Source organism: Antechinus flavipes, chromosome 1 (assembly GCF_016432865.1).
Source record: "Antechinus flavipes isolate AdamAnt ecotype Samford, QLD, Australia chromosome 1, AdamAnt_v2, whole genome shotgun sequence".
Lineage (NCBI taxonomy): Eukaryota > Metazoa > Chordata > Mammalia > Dasyuromorphia > Dasyuridae > Antechinus > Antechinus flavipes.
This window is the reverse complement of record NC_067398.1, coordinates 57386768-57399640: the sequence shown is the minus strand read 5'-3', so window position 1 is coordinate 57399640 and position 12873 is coordinate 57386768. Positions and strand designations below refer to the sequence as shown.

The window sequence follows — 12873 nt, the reverse complement described above, 5'->3', positions numbered from 1 at the left end:
GGAGAGGAAGAAGAGAGGGAGAAGGAAAGAGAAAAGGAGAGGGAAAGGGAGAAGAAGAGGGAGAGGTTTATGTAGACTCCTCATTGAGAACTCCTGGGCTAGAAATATCTTTTAACCCTTAATGTGTTTTATTTATTTTTCTACAAATAGAAATGATAAGAGAGATTCTTCCCTTCAGGGATGCCATGTGGCTTAGTTAATAACTCTCTAAGATCTCTGAATGAATGATTTTGAAAAAAGAGATGATTTCTCCCAGATGTTGCTCCTGCTCACCAAAACCTCTTTCTCCATTCCCATATTTCAGTTTTTGAACCATCCTATCAACTGGCTTTTTCCAGTGGCACTGGGAGGCCGCTGCAGCCTCATTGTTTCTATAGCAACTAATGTACTTCAAAGGGGGGAGAATAGAGGGAAAAGAGGGAGATGACAAAGAAGAAAAGAAACAGCAAAATATGTAACATAAAAAAAAAAAAAACAACTATAAAACCTCTGAGTAAGACAGAGGGTGGCCTGGTTTTATGGCCAGTTTTTAGAGAAGACTTTCTCTTAAATACACTTGCCTTAAAAAAAAAAAAAAAAGCATCTATGTATTTATGTATGTATGTCTCTATCTGTGCATATACACACATATATGTATATACATTATATAAAAGCATATGTGCCCGCATACATATATTGGCGTCATCTGAGGCTGCCTGGTGAGCAGGCAGAACTGAGTTTTCTCCTGGTGAGAGGTTAATGTCCTAAAAGGACTGTTGGGAATAGGAAAGGAAAAGACTCAGGGTAATTCTAAGCATCATTATTATTATGTTATCATCATTATTATCATCAGCTTATACGTTAGAGTAATCATTTCATCACCCCTCTACGTGCTTTATGATTGGCTGTGTTTGGATACTTTACCCCTTAGTTAGCCATCCCTTTGGCAATGAACCTCTTTGAGCCGATTCCTGAATATTATCCTGAGCCTTCAATCACATACCCACCATTTATTACTCAGTCATTATTCAAAGCTTTTGCATCTTTCTATTAGGACCTGTCAGAGTTTATGATTCTTTGGCAGAATTTTTCAGATCACCTGGATTATAACCATGCTACAATATGGTAGAAAACTGGAACTTAAGTAGAAGATCTTGATATTATTATTCTATTGTACTGTGTTTTGTGATTTCACTGGGATTAAGAGCACCCAAGGAGGTCTTCCTTCTACAAATACAGACTGACACTTTCTCTACAATTTCTAGTCTTGGTGAGTTATCGAGACACTGAAGTTATAAAGCTGGGATTTGAACTCTTTATTTTCTATGCTATGCTTGTCATTATAATAATTAACACCAATAACAATAATAATAACAATAACACAGCAGCAGCAGCAACAACCCAAATTATTCTTGTAGCTCACTTTGGTATGAAGGTAACTTTAGATTGCTGAAGGTTATGTCACTCTGGAAAGACATTGAAGTGGGCCTGATTATAAGCTTGATGGCCATCTCCTGCAGACCATATTGCTAAGCTCAGAGAAGCCTAACACAGAATGATGAACTCTTTAGCCACAACTCTTCAAGACCAGTTTGAGAGGCAGCATGAGATTGTTCAGAGAGCACTGGTTGGGGTATCACTAAGTGATGCACTGAATAGAGACTAGGCCTGGAGTTAGAAGAACCTGAGTTTAAATTCAGTTTAGACATGTATGAGTTGTATGATCCTGGGCAAGTCACTTAACCCTGATTGCCTCCAAGGAAGAAAAAAGGAAGAAAAAGAAAGGAGGAAAAGAAGGAAAGAAAAGAAAGCATGCATGAGAGAGAAAGAAAACAAAGAAAGAGAAAAAAAAGGAAAAGGAAGAAAGGAAGAGAAAAGAAAAGGAAATAAGGAGGAGAAAGAAAGAGAAAGAGCACTGGTTTGGGAATCAGAGGTCAATGGTTCAAATCCCATCTCTTTCACTTGATATTGGGCAAATTGTCTCACCTTTCTAGACTTCATTTCTTCATCTGTTTAAATGAGAGCACTGCAGCTTAGTAGGATTTGTCAGAATTTGTGTTTTTTTGTTAGAACTTTTCAGGTGACTTTAAATGATTTCAAAGACTCCTAGGCAGCTAGGAGTGCAGGACAGAGAGCTAAGCCTGGAGATAGGAATACCTGAGTTCAAGTTGAGCCTCAAACACTAACTAGCTTTGTGATCCTGGGCAAGTCACTTAATCTATCCCATAGCCATACATTTGATGAAATGTAAAATGGGCATCATAATAGCATCTACCTTCTTGTTGTCAAGTTAAATGAGATAATATTTGTACAATGTCTGGCACATAGTCAGGCACTTAATAAATGCCTATTTGCTTGCTTCCTTCTTTTAATCTAAAATCCTATTTTTCATTCATATTGCTAGAGAGGGTACCTATATCTACAGAACCAGAAATTCTTCATGTATTAAGATAGGCACTCTTTGTTCACTGTTATCCATTTTTCTCTTTACATTGTACTAGCATGCAGAAATAAAGTATTTTCGAGAAACTCTTGAAGCTCTTCTCTGCTTCTTTGTTGATTATTATTCAATGAAGAAAAACCATCATAAAACTAAATTCCTACCATAGTCAACATAAGGGCTGCTATTTTTTCAATAGAGTTTCATGAGACTCAGTCATGTTCCATTTTATTGTTTCCTTTTAGTTGGCCATGGACAGAGTGAAGGTGAAAGGATGATCGTGTCTGATTTCCATGTTTTCGTCAGGGACGTGTTCCAGCATGTAGATCTCATGCAAAAAGATCATCCTGGGCTTCCTGTCTTTCTTCTGGGGCATTCCATGGTAAGCAGACTCTGATATGGTGGTGGTGGTGATGATGGTAATGAAGATGATGTTGATGGATGGATAGATAGAGTAGTAAAAAAGCCCTTTAAGGTTCACAAAGTGCTTTATCATTGTTATTTTACAATTTGTAATGACTGTCCTTTTCTTCAGCAGAGCACAAGGATTAAGGAAAGATTGAGTTTAGAGATTAAGAGTGCTGATTTTGCAGTCAGAAGACCTGAGTGCAAATCCTTCATGACTAGAAGAAAGTTAATCTCCCTAGATGCCAGTTCCCTTATCTACAGAATAAGGACTAGACTCTCTGCTGCCTTCTGGCTCTGAATCCATGATTCTGTGCTCCTCAGAGCATCTAGACACCAATAGCCTTGTAAGGGAAAACAGAATGGATGAGGGAGTGGAGTAGAAAAGGAGGGGCCTTGCCTCCTTGCCCAAAATTCTCTCCTCCTGGCTGGTACAGTTCTCTTTGTATCCTGACTATTTTGTGTTCCCAGTGAGTTTAATGCTTGTAAGTCGATGCCAGATTCATAGCCCTGGAGACCAGAGTCCTGGCTATGGAAGGAGGAGAGGATTTTAATGTCTGGCTTATTTATCTGGAGTGCAGAAACTGCAGACGAGGTTGCCAGCAAATATTCTTTGGTTGTTTGGGGATAATCAGATCATTCCTTTAAAAAAAAAAAAAAAAGTTTTGGTTTTACAAGTTACCAAGGTTCTCAAGTGTAATCAGATAATACTTTCTGATCATTACAGACCAGAATGGAAAAGTATCTTGATTATAAACAACTTGGCAGTTGTTTTTAATCTGGCCATTGTAGTATTGCCCAGTAGAAGTGGGAACTAGAAATAAAAGGACCATTTGTAGGAACTTTTCAGATTTGATCCAAGGAGACCTTTGGACCAGTGGAAAGCCCTTGACACGTTATAAATGTATGTTACACTTTAAAATCCAGTGCCAATTACCAAGTGCCTGCCCCTTGGATCCTCTTTCCATTTCATCAGACAAACTGGGCATTGGTCCTTTAGTAGCAGAAAATTCACCAAGTGTTTTTCTTGGGAACTTAGCTACTGTGATCTTTACTAAGCGAGCGATGTAAGTACCACCCTTTTCTGATCTGATTACTAAAAATCTCACACCGCCCTGACTGGGTCCCTGCCAGCTTTGGGCTAGAAATGAAGTGTAAATGTGTTATTGTTTAACTTGCAGCCCACAAGCAAGAACTTTATTTATATCTCTCTGAAATGTTTGCTCTTGGAAAACCTAGAGTTTGTAATAAAATAATTGCAGTCCTAGTTTATCCAACAATCCAGGCTTCCACTAGAAGGTAATGTCCTCTGTTCAGTGCTCTTGGCAAATACTCTAATTTAAGTTAGAGGTGTCGTGAATGTCCCCCCTTTGAAAAATTCTGTTGCCTAAACCAGATGAGCAACTTATCATGTCTGTTAACTTTTCATTGCAGGGAGGAGCCATTTCCATCCTAACTGCTTCCGAGAGACCAAATAGTTTTTCTGGCATGGTGTTAATTTCACCTTTGGTGGTCGCCAGCCCAGAATCAGCAACCACTTTCAAGGTAAAAGAGCATTTGGTTCAATAAACATTATTTTATTGCAGATTCACGAAGTAATCAAAAATATCTTTGTCGTTCATATATTTGCTTTGATTTTTACATGTAGTTACAAATTTATACAATTTCAATTGCAGCTACAGTGATCCTAGGATATCTAAAGCAAAAAGTTTTTCAAAGACTAAAAAAAAATTATTTTCTGATGCCTTTAAAAAAAAAAGAAAATCACTACGTTAGTAATATAGTAATTAACTATACTATTAATAGATTGATTCTTGGTGAACCATTTAAGTTAAGTGCAAAGACCAAACTCTTCATTTAGGTAAGTAGAAGAAAACCAACATTTATCAAATGCCTTCTCTGGGTTAGGAATTATGTTAAGTGCTTTATAAATTTTTATCTCATGTGATTCTCATATCAACTTGAAAGACAGATACTGCTCTTATCTCCATTTTACAACTGAAGAAACTTAAGGCAGAAAGAATTTCAGTGAGTTTCCTGGAATCACACAGCTGTAAGTGACAGAAGTCACATTTAAATTCAGGTCTTCCTGACTCCAGATTCATCATTCTATCCATTATACCACCTCAATTTAGCATATATAGTAAGAAGCAAGTGAGTCCGTTTGCTGCTGGTTAGGTCTGGACCTTGAGGTCTGGAACATCTGGCTTCCAGATAGGACATACTAGCTATATGATCATGGAAAAGTCATTACTTAATTTTATAGCATCCCGGCACACAGTAATCAGTTAATAAATGCTTTATTTATGTATCTAAAACTGTAGGTTCTGGAGCAATTGCCAGTATGCCCAGATAAAAGTTTTCTTGCCAAGATTTCTTAAACAAATGAAATTACAGATCTAACATATTCTTGTCTACATGTACATAGAAATATACATATATCTGTGCTAAGGTTGAAGTAAAGGTTTTCTATAAAGAACTGAATGAGACTTTCCCAATTAAGTCAATCTGAATCGTGATACTCCATAACTTCAAGGCAAGTAGGAAAGTGTAAAGATGTCAAGAATTAAGTGAGAAAGCATGATTTAGGGAAAAAAGAATTAGAGTAACTCAAAGCATACTACATAGAAGTTTCATTCCTTATATTCCAAACCCACTACAGTTCGTCTCCCACTCAACCCTAATTTTCATTTTCGTTTTATATGTCATCTCCCATATTAGACCATTTGACAGGAGGGATTGCCTTTTGCCTTTCTTTCCCCACCAAATGCTTAGCACTACACCTGGCTGTACTGCCCAACTGATTGGTTCCAGTTCTACTCACAAAGGTTGTTGTTTGACCTTTGTTCCTGAAGAGGACCATGACGTCAGGGAGGTGATCCTGTGACTTGCAAGTAAATTAAATTTGAGTGAGGGAGGGCTGGGCTAGATCATCAGCCTCACTTTCCCCGAGGCCATCTGGGTCCAGTGACAAAATATAGATCAGGATGACTAAATATGCCCCCTTGCAGTAGGAGACTTTGGACCTTTTTAAGCTAAGATCTTTAACAGGTTTCAATTTGAGTGAAGCAAAGCCCATCTAGTGATTAAGGTTAGATTATACTTGCTGCAAAGAATGGTCTCTCTTACCAAGTTAAAAAAAAAATCAGTCTGGGAGGGGAAGACAGAAAGGTCTTCCAAAACAGAAACAGATCTGACAAAACAGAAACAAATGCTATTTACATTCACTCTGAAACAATCTTTCTTCAGTGGCAAATAGAGGTTAAGATGTGCCAGGGGAAGATAACAAAACACATACACACACACAAAGTTTTTCATCTTTATTAATACCAAAAAAGATAATAAAGAAACTATCAACAACTATCAACCAATATACCTATAGAAATTATTTTTTAAAAAAACCCAACAACTTTTTTCCTGACTATCCACAAAGGGAACTCCAAGTGGATGAAGACTGTCTACTGCCTATATGTGGGAGAAATAATCCACCATTACTCTGAAGACTGCATGGCATGGTGTATTTCACCATATAAATAAAATATATAAATACATATTAAATATAAAAAATATAAATAAAAGTATTTAGCTTTATCAGAGAATCTCACGCTGACTTTAAGTCTTTTCTAGACAACAAGCTAAATAAGTAAAACAAAACAAGATTTTTAAATCTTGGGATGAGAAGAATCAGGGAAAGGGAGGCACAAAATCAAGTGATGGGAGGTGCGGTATAAGGTGATTATACCAAGAAATTAGAGAGGTTAATTCATCTATAAAATTGTTCACAAAATTAATTGATACATTCAAAGAGGAATCACAGAGAATTAGCAAGCTCCTCCAGAGTATTCCGAGGAAGGTAAAAACGAAAAAAATTACAGATAATGGAGAATCAAAAATTATACTAGCAAATTATTTTACCTAGAGGCATCAAGAGTTCACTTAGTTCCTTCAGATTAGGCAGTCTTCACATCCTGATTTCACACAGTAGGCCAATAAATATTTATTAACTGTCTACTATGTGTCAAGCACTGGGAATGTGAGACAACATTTGAATAACTATGTACAAATAAGCTATGTACAGGATAAATTGTAGATAATTAACAGAAGGATTCATTAGAATTAAGTGAGATTGGAAAGCCATGATTTTGTTGGAACAGACGGCAATGATCCAGAACTAAACTGAAAGAGGAGAGCAGACTAGATCACCTTTGGGAAGTATCAAAGCTTTTTTTAATGACTCCAAGCTTCCCATGGCATCAAAGGCCTATCTTGTAAATATCTAGTGTAAGGCAACAAGATATGGAAGTAACTCTGAAGAATTAAATATTATTATTGAATGGTGGCGGTTGTCCTTCATTCTCAAAGAGGACCAAAATGACATCACTTTGTTAGAGTCAAATTACAGTGTGTCCAATTTGTGGCTGATCAGACTGCTTGAAATACTCTCCCACAATTTGGGCACAAATAGTCCACAGGAACATTTGGGCTGGATTCTCTAACTATTCACCTTCATTTCTTTTGAGATTTTTCAATTCTGCCTTGCTCATAGAGCACAACCCCTTCTCTGATGCGGGCCCGCCATGCTGAGTAGTCCGGTGTCTCCCATGTCACACAATCAATTTTTCCAAAGTCCTTAAGAGAGATTGCATTATATAAAGAACTTCATGGGATGTGTGAGGAGGAGGAGTCATATAACCAATGAAGAATATCAAAGAAAAAGATAGCTAAAGAATGGCAACATCATGATATAAGATGGAAACAAATGGTAGGGTGGTCGTGTGGACAAGGCAAGAGATGATAAAAGCACAGCTTTCTGTAATAATGGCACTCTCGTACTATCAGAAGAAAGCAAGGAAGGCTCTACACATTGGGTAGACCCCTGACAAACTTATGGGATGACGTGGCCAAGAGTCATACCCCAAATGGGAAGGTTTGGATAGCATATTATTGGAGGGAACTCTTAAATGAATATGATCAGCAATCCTTTGGAATATTACAACTTATTCTGGGAGCTACGTGTCTAGGTAGGTACCTTCAGCATAGCTGTGGTAAATATAACTGATTTTCTGTAGAAGGTTATTTATCTGAACCCCCAAATTAGAACTATAGAATGCGACAATGGGATCCTGTTGCAGTCATGAAAGAACAAATGAAAACTCCAAAGGAGATAAGAAGCACAGCATTGGGGAGGACAGAGTCAAAAAGCAGACATCAACTGCCACCAATCACTTTGCAGAAATGGCACAGGTCTTCTTGTCTTTGAGTGTGTCAATGGATTTATGACCTTCTCAGTGTTGGTATCCCTTGAGTGATTTAAATCGCAACACTTGCTTGCTCATGGGCACACCTTAATTCATGATTGAGATATTTTAGAAGATGTGTTAACACTTTCAAAAGACTAAGTGCACTAGAATCTCAGGGCCCATGAAGTGAGATCTGACCATACGTGAAAGAGGGTTATAACAAGGTCATAAGGCTTGCAATCATCAGCAAGGACCAAATCTGCCTTATATTGAATTCTGTGCTAAAGTAATTACTGTTAAAATGAGACCCTGGCATTTTGGGTATCAATTATATGCTGTAAAATCTTGATTTTCCAGTTCAAGTGAAAGGGGCTGGAAGAAAATAATGGACACGGTCCAGATTATCTGACACTTTTTTAAAAGAATAAAAAAAATATGTTATCTGAAAGAATATTTCCTTTTAATTTTGTGCCATTTTAAAAGAAACACTAATGACTTATAACAATGGTATTTTATATAAGTACCAAATTAAAAATGTTAATAAATTGAGCATTGATGGGACTTAGGTGACTCAGGGAAGGCCATTTCCCCTCTCAGTTTAATAACACACACACACACACACACACACACACACACACACACACACACACACATATATATGTAAAAAATGAGAGTGATCCAATGGTCTCTGACCAGCTCAAGTCTGTTGTGGTTCCATCAAGTCCCTTCTCCATTTTCTATAGATGCTGTTATCTTTTATAGTTGTAGAGAATATAATTTGAAGACAGTGTGGTATAGTGGATAAAGTGTTTGAAATACTCTTGAAATCAAGGAGATCTGGATTCAGGTCCTTTTTCAGATGCTACTCAGCTGTATGATCCTTGACAAGGCACTTAAACCTAAGACTTGATTTCTTCCCCTGTAAAATGGAGATAATGATAGCTCCTATCTCACAGAGTTTTGTGGAAATCAATTAAAATAATATTTGTAAGTCTCTTCCTTGTATTGGTTAAGGGGATCTATCACTGGAAGTTTCCTATACTGATGAATTTATATAAATTGCAAAAGTGTTAACAACAACAATAACAACTATTTATAAATAGTGCTTTTGTCAAAATGAAAATTTGTGTGTGCCTAAAGACGATTCCAGAGGTCCAAAAGACATCATTGTTCTCACTCTAAAAATTTAGTGGTTCTTGTAGGTACTATTCATTTCTTAAATGTCAATGTTTGTCAGAATTAACCCCCTACTCAGAGCCTGCAACAGCACCCTTTGCCTACAGAATAAATCCCAGAATCCATAGTAGGAATTCAGGATTTTTTGTAATCCAGGCCCAATCTAGTTTTATTTTCCACAGCTGTATGTAGTCAACTCTTTTGTAAGAATAGGGTGGTTGAAAACCACCTCATCCCATTTTAACCTTAATACCTTAACTAGTTAAGAACATATCTGTTAATCAATCAATTAGTCTTTAGCCTAAAGACGAAAAATGTCCTTTAAACAAGAACACATGTTTTGTATAGTCCAAGGAAACTTGACCATCCCCCAGGAGTCATATATAAATTGCAAAACTAGCTGGAATTGGATTCATTCAAAGGTTAGAATAAGCATGGTGTTCAGCCAAACCCCATGAGAAAGAACTGCCTTGCAGGTGGGGAAGGAGAGCCCTCAAGAGAAAGCTGGTTGATCTTTCCCTCAGTTTCCTTACCATATCTCACGTCAACTAATTACAGTGTCTGCATTAGGATTAGGAAGATGAGTGCAAATTTGCCACGCTTAACCAAAACTTTTGAGCATCCCACAAATAAAAGGCAGTGGTTCTAACATTCCAGAGCTGTGTTACCCCTTGCCACATCTGCTCACTTTCCTCTGGCCTCAATGCTTTTTGGAAATTATGATAGACTTTTGACAGATGTTTTATACTCATTGTTCTTATTGTACTTCCTTAATAAATACTTCTCCCTGACAAAATTGATTTTCAACTGATAATCTTGGGAGGGGGCTCCCTGGTGAGAACTAGAGTCATTGCATTAGAGAATCATCCCCTGATATCTTGGGGTATCCCCAGAACCCTGAAAGGAAGGTGGTAATCAAGTTGTAAGGACCTAGCTAGTTAGTAGTGAAATATGGATCCTTGAGGTTTATTTTGGCTACTAACTATAACCAAATTGGACCAAGGATCTTCCCTTGCTTTTTTGTCTCTGTTCACACAGGACCTTCTACCGTAGATAGAATCCCTTAGTTGTTATCTTAGCCAATTCAAATCCTCCCTATGTTTATGTGAAGCCTTCCCTGATCTCCTCCAATCAAATGTAACTCCTCCCTCCTTACTATTCTCATTGTGCTGTTTTTTACCTATTTGGTAAGCTCCATTAGATCTGAAGTTCTTCTATGGTAGGGACTATTTTTTGCCTCTTTTTGTATCCCCAGCACTTAGCATAGTGTCTGATACATAATTGGTGTTTAATAAGTGTTTATTGAATTGTCTTGAATTATATTAAAAAGTAGATTGTGAATGTCTTGAGGACCAAGGACAATGACCTAATATTCTTATTTATATCCAAAGGTACACTGAACCCAGTTCATATCAATTCAACTTGAGATCCAATTGTTAAATTTCACTTCAGATGTCACCTAACCCTACAAATCAGGGATTGATTTATTTGTTGATTATCTAGATTCAAGAATTCGATGGAGAAAAAGTTAATGCAAATTAAATTGAGCATGCTATCTCCACCCCCACACTCCCCAGAGAATTGATTGTTGAATATTTACCAGTATGCTCTTATTTATGTCCCTTGTAGCTCTATGAACAGGGTCTGGCAAATATAGGCATTTGTTAAGGGTTTATTGATAGAATAAATCCATTTCAATACATTAATTGTGATAATATCTATAATGAGGTAGTAAGATCTCTTTGAAATCTAGTCTTAGCTCTGACTCACTTGGGGATTAAACTTGGTGACCTCTGAGGTCTCTTCCTATTCTGGGATTTTATTATTCATTTATTTGTTTTACTTATAGATTATATGTTATCTTGTAGATATTTGTTAGTATAGTTGCTGAATCTTTCCTTATTAAAATATTTCATCAGATAGAGAATGTTAGAGTTTCCAAAGATCTTAAAGATTTCCCCTAATCCCCTTCCTTTAGCCAAAGCAACCATTGCCACATGGTTGGTTAATAGAAGAGCTAGAACTCAGACCGTTGGGCCAGTTAACTTCTACAACATTCCTGAGTGCTGCCCTAACCAGATTAAAATGGAATTGAGAAATATTTAACAATATAAATAAAAACACAATAGAACACAGACAACATTTATGTGTTTTTCTAAGACAATATATGATCTGCAGAAATCTGTGTAATGGTCCCTTTTTCTTTATGAGTTTGATAATAACTGGATTAGAGCATTAAGCAGAGTAAAGCAATGGATGGCTCCATAGTGCTTAGAGCACAATCCAGGTAGGCTCTTCTTCCAGAGTTCAAACCCTGCTTCAGACCCTTAGTGGCCATGTGACCCTGGGCAAGTCACTTAACCCTGTTTGCCTCAGTTTCCTCATCTGTAAAATGAGCTGGAGAAGAAAATAACAAACCCCTCCAATATCTTTACCAAGAAAATCCCAAATAAGACCTCAAAGAAGGGGACACAATCAAACAAAAACAACAAAAAGCAATTCTTTGCCAATCCACCCTGCAGCTCCACTTATCAAGCATAGGCTGAATTCAATCCCTTCTGTATACATTCATGTTTAGTCTAGAAGGCCAACATATTTTATGCAACTCTGAGAAAACTTCTAAAGTGTAAAATCATGTTTCATTTATTTTTTGTGGATTGTCATAGATTTTAAAAAGTGATGGAAAAATATTAATAACAGATTACACTTAAAATGTGTCATGTATGCAGTGTTAAACATTTACTAACATACCCCTAGATGCCCTTTTTACTTTTGGAGTCTTTAAGCAGAAGAAAAGTTCAGGATTGAAAAAATCTTCACAGAATCCGATTCCTTGCCTTATTCATGAGTCCCTTCTACAAAATCCTCAAGTGCCAGTGATAGAGGAACTAATATTTCCTAAGGAAGCCCATTTCATTTTCAGACAGTTCCAATAATTCTTCATCTTGATCTGCCTCACAATGATTTCCATTCATCGTCTCTATCTCTGTTCCTCTGAAATTTTTGGTTTTCTCTTCTCCAGTCTAAACATCTGAAGTTCCTTCAATTGATTGTCATATAATATGGCTTTTAGTCTTCTCATCATTTATATGAAAAGTCTCTCCCTTATCTCTGTGTCATCTTTCCCACTGGGCCAGAGCAGTCTAGGTGTTCACCGTGAGAGCTGGAAAATAAGACTTCCAAAATTTGTTCCTTCATACCTTACTTTTAAAACATGGCCTCTGCTAGCACTCTATTGATAGATTGAACCAAAGAACTTTTTTGATAAAGCAGGTTCCTTGAAGTCCCCATTAAAACAGCATCCATGAATCATCCATGTGGCAGATACCACACATCTCATTTTACCCTCATGTTTATCCCAACCATTTTCTTTCATCCCTAGTTAGCCTCCCTTTCACTCCATTTAGAACAGTTAGTTACTTTCTCTACTGAGATCTTTACCTCTGATTGGCCTTCATCCAAGAGCCTTACCAATCTCTGATGCTCTTCCAGTGAATTTGGACATAGTAATCTCAGTAGGCCAGCTGTGACCATGATCTTTCATCTTTGGCAGCCTCTTTGTACAACTGATTGAGACATATGAAATGTATTTTTACCTCTAACCTTCATGAGTCTATTTTATAACTTAGAATC

The 12873-nt window shown here is 37.1% G+C and overlaps 1 protein-coding gene across 3 annotated transcripts in view; it reads left to right on the top strand.

Moving 5' to 3' along the window:
- Positions 1-12873, top strand: part of MGLL (monoglyceride lipase) — a 187432-nt gene that overhangs the window by 142260 nt on the left and 32299 nt on the right. For all 3 annotated transcript variants that reach the window (XM_051983241.1, XM_051983257.1, XM_051983248.1), the window contains 2 exons: positions 2665-2801; positions 4259-4369. In XM_051983241.1, coding sequence (XP_051839201.1) covers positions 2665-2801; positions 4259-4369 — 248 coding nt within the window. The remainder of the gene's footprint in view (positions 1-2664; positions 2802-4258; positions 4370-12873) is intronic.